General features: G+C 19.5%; 2 protein-coding genes across 2 annotated transcripts in view; both read right to left on the bottom strand. All coding sequences in view use genetic code 6, as the record gives it.

The window, feature by feature from the left end:
- TTHERM_001270202 (transmembrane protein, putative) overlaps window positions 1-2,142 on the bottom strand; it is a gene marked incomplete at both ends in the record, with an annotated part of 2,720 nt that extends 578 nt beyond the window's left edge. The window contains 5 exons of the mRNA XM_012795572.1: window positions 227-316; window positions 605-694; window positions 1,144-1,233; window positions 1,499-1,588; window positions 1,874-2,142. Coding sequence (XP_012651026.1) covers window positions 227-316; window positions 605-694; window positions 1,144-1,233; window positions 1,499-1,588; window positions 1,874-2,142 — 629 coding nt within the window. The remainder of the gene's footprint in view (window positions 1-226; window positions 317-604; window positions 695-1,143; window positions 1,234-1,498; window positions 1,589-1,873) is intronic.
- A 554-nt stretch (window positions 2,143-2,696) lies between these two features.
- TTHERM_001270201 (transmembrane protein, putative) overlaps window positions 2,697-2,888 on the bottom strand; it is a gene marked incomplete at its 5' end in the record, with an annotated part of 7,923 nt that continues 7,731 nt past the window's right edge. Inside the window, one exon of the mRNA XM_012795571.1 lies at window positions 2,697-2,866. Within this exon, the coding sequence (XP_012651025.1) occupies window positions 2,740-2,866 (127 nt within the window). The 3' untranslated portion in view covers window positions 2,697-2,739. The remainder of the gene's footprint in view (window positions 2,867-2,888) is intronic.

The following is a 2,888-nucleotide window of genomic DNA, read 5'->3' as shown; positions in this document are numbered from 1 at the left end:
AACGAATTAATTAAAAAAAACAAAAGCTGAAAATTAAAAATGAGTTAAATTTACAACGAAAAAAGAAAAAAACAAAACATACAAGCAGAATAAAAAAAAGAAAAATAAATTAAATAAAAAACTAAAAATAAAATAAAAACAGTGAGTTAGTTAGTTAGTAAAATTGTTTTAAATTTATTTTTACATTCAAAAATATCACAATTCAAAAGAAGTAAACAGTTTTTACCCTAGATCAAGAACCAAATTTGTGAGATTTATACACTCTCCTAAACCACAACTTAACCACTATACACCTTCATCCTCAATATAATTTCTTCTATTTAAATATTTAAGAAAAAAATAAATAGTTAATTATTTAGTTTGAAGGAAAAAATGAAAAAAAATGAAATAATAAGAAATTAATAATTAATAAATGCAAAATTTCAAAATGAAAAAAAAATGATTTAAATTAACAAATAAAGAAAGTAAAAAACACACAAAGCAGAATAATAATAAAAAGAAAAATAAATAAAATATTAATAAATTCAAAGAGTTAGTTATTTTGTTTTAATTTCATTTTTATATTAACAAATATTACAATCCAATATTAATAAACTGTTTTTACCCTAGTTCAAGTTTTAATTTTTTGATGTTAGTTAATTTTCCTAAATCAAAACCTAAGTCCTATGCAGCATATTTATCAAATTAATTGTTTCTTTTTAAATATTGAAGAAAAAATATATTGTTAATTAGTAAGTTAGTAGAAGAAAAAAATATTAAATAATAAGAAAAGAAATATAAAGGGAAAAGTGTGATTTATCTAAACTAATTTTTTACAAGACTTTTATATAAATATATATTTTTTATTAGAAAAACTTAAATATAAAAAAATATTGTTAAAAGCTGATTTAGACGACATATTCCCCTTTATATAATGAATTCACTAAAAATATAAACAAAAGTTGAAAATTAAAAAATTAGTTAAATTAACAAAGAATAAGGAAGAAGAAGATAAAAAAGCACACACAAAAATAATAAAAAAAGAAAAATAAATCAAATAAAAAGGAAATAAATAAATAAATTAAAATAGCTAGTTATATTGTTTTTTAATAGTTTTTATTTTAAAAATATCACATTCAAAATAAATAAATAAATTGTTTTTACCTCAATTCAAGTTCCAAATTTGAGAGATTAGTGCAATTTCTTAAATCAGAAACTAATACTGATTCATATCCATCACCAATCTAATTTCCTCTTTTTAAATATTGAAGAAAAATAGTTTATGTGAAAAAATGAATAAAATATATGAAATAATAAGAAATGAATTAACAATAAAAGTTTAAAATTAAAAAATAAATGAGTTAAAATTACAAATAAAGTAAGACGAAAAAAAACTCAAGTATTTATTATTAAAAAAATCAAGTAAAAACTAAATAAATTAAAAGATATAGTTATATTGTTTTAAATTCATTTTTCTATTAAAAAATATCATAATCCAAAACAAATAAACAGTTTTTACTGAAGACCAAGTGTCAATTTAGAGAGATTAGTGCACTTTCCTAAACCAGAGGTTAAACCTGATATACCTTTAGAACCAATTTCATTTCCACTTTTTAAATATTTAAGAAAAAATATTTAGTTAATAAGTTAGTCAGAATCAAAAAATGAATAAAAATTATAAAATAATTGATAAAATCAAAAGTTGATTATTCAAAAATGAGTTAAATTAACAAACAAATAAATAAATAACACAAGAAGAATAAAAAAATAAAAAATAAATAAAATAAAAAGCTAATAAATAAGTTAAAAGAGTTATAGAATTTAAATTTATTGTTTTAAATTAGTTTTTATAATTTTAAATATCGCAATCCTAAACAAATCAATCTCTTTTTACTTAAGGTGTAGTTCCAATTTTGAGAGATTAGTGCACTTTCCTAAGGCAGAACCTAAGCCTGATGCACCTTCATTATCAATTTAATTCAATCTTTTTAAATATTGAAGAAAAAATATATATCTAATTAGTTAGCTAGAAGAAAAAAATGAATAAAAATATTAAATATTAATAAATGAATCAATTTATAAGAAAAGCAAAATTTAAAAATAAAAAAATGAGTTAAATTAACAAAAAAAAAAAAAAGAAATAAGTAAATAAACAAATTCCATAAAACCCCTTTTATGATGGTGAAGAGAATTGGAGAGAAATAGCTTTTTTAAGAAAATAATTACTCCTCACTTTTTCCGATAAAGTGAAAAGCAAGAGGCTAAGTTTCAGGGTATTACGGTAAATAAAAAATATAAGCAGGATAAATAAATAAAAAATAAATCAAATAAAAAGCTAATAAATAAGTTTAATAGAGTTAGATATATTGTTTTAAATTCGTTTTTATTATACAAAACAAATAAATAGTTTTTACCCAAGGGAAAGTGTCAAATTTGAGAGATTGGTACACTCTCCTAAACCAGAACCTAACGCTGATGCACCAATTGCGCCAATTTAATTAGCCCTTTTTAAATATCAAAGAAAAAATATAAATTTTTCTAGTTAGTTAGAATTAAAAATGAAGAAAAAATATGAAATAATAAGAAATGAATGAATTAATAAAAAAAGCAAATATTGAAAATTTAAAAATGAATTAAATAAACAAGTAAAGACAGAAAGAAAAAAAAGCATAAACTGTATAAAAAAAAGAAAAACTAAATAAATAAATACCAACATAAAATAAACTAGTTAATTTTATTTTTATAAATTAATATTTTTTTTCAATTCCAAAATCCAAACAAATAAACTATTTTTACATAAGAGAAAGTGTTAAACTTGAGAGATTATTGCACTTTCCTAAACCAGAACATAAGGCTGATGATCCAATTGCCCCAAATTTAATTAGTCCTTTTTTAAATATAGAAGAAAA

This window comes from Tetrahymena thermophila (genome assembly GCF_000189635.1).
Source record: "Tetrahymena thermophila SB210 genomic scaffold scf_8254810, whole genome shotgun sequence".
Taxonomy (NCBI): Eukaryota; Ciliophora; class Oligohymenophorea; order Hymenostomatida; family Tetrahymenidae; genus Tetrahymena; species Tetrahymena thermophila.
The sequence above is the reverse complement of the archived record's forward strand: the minus strand, read 5'-3'. Positions and strand labels throughout refer to the sequence as shown.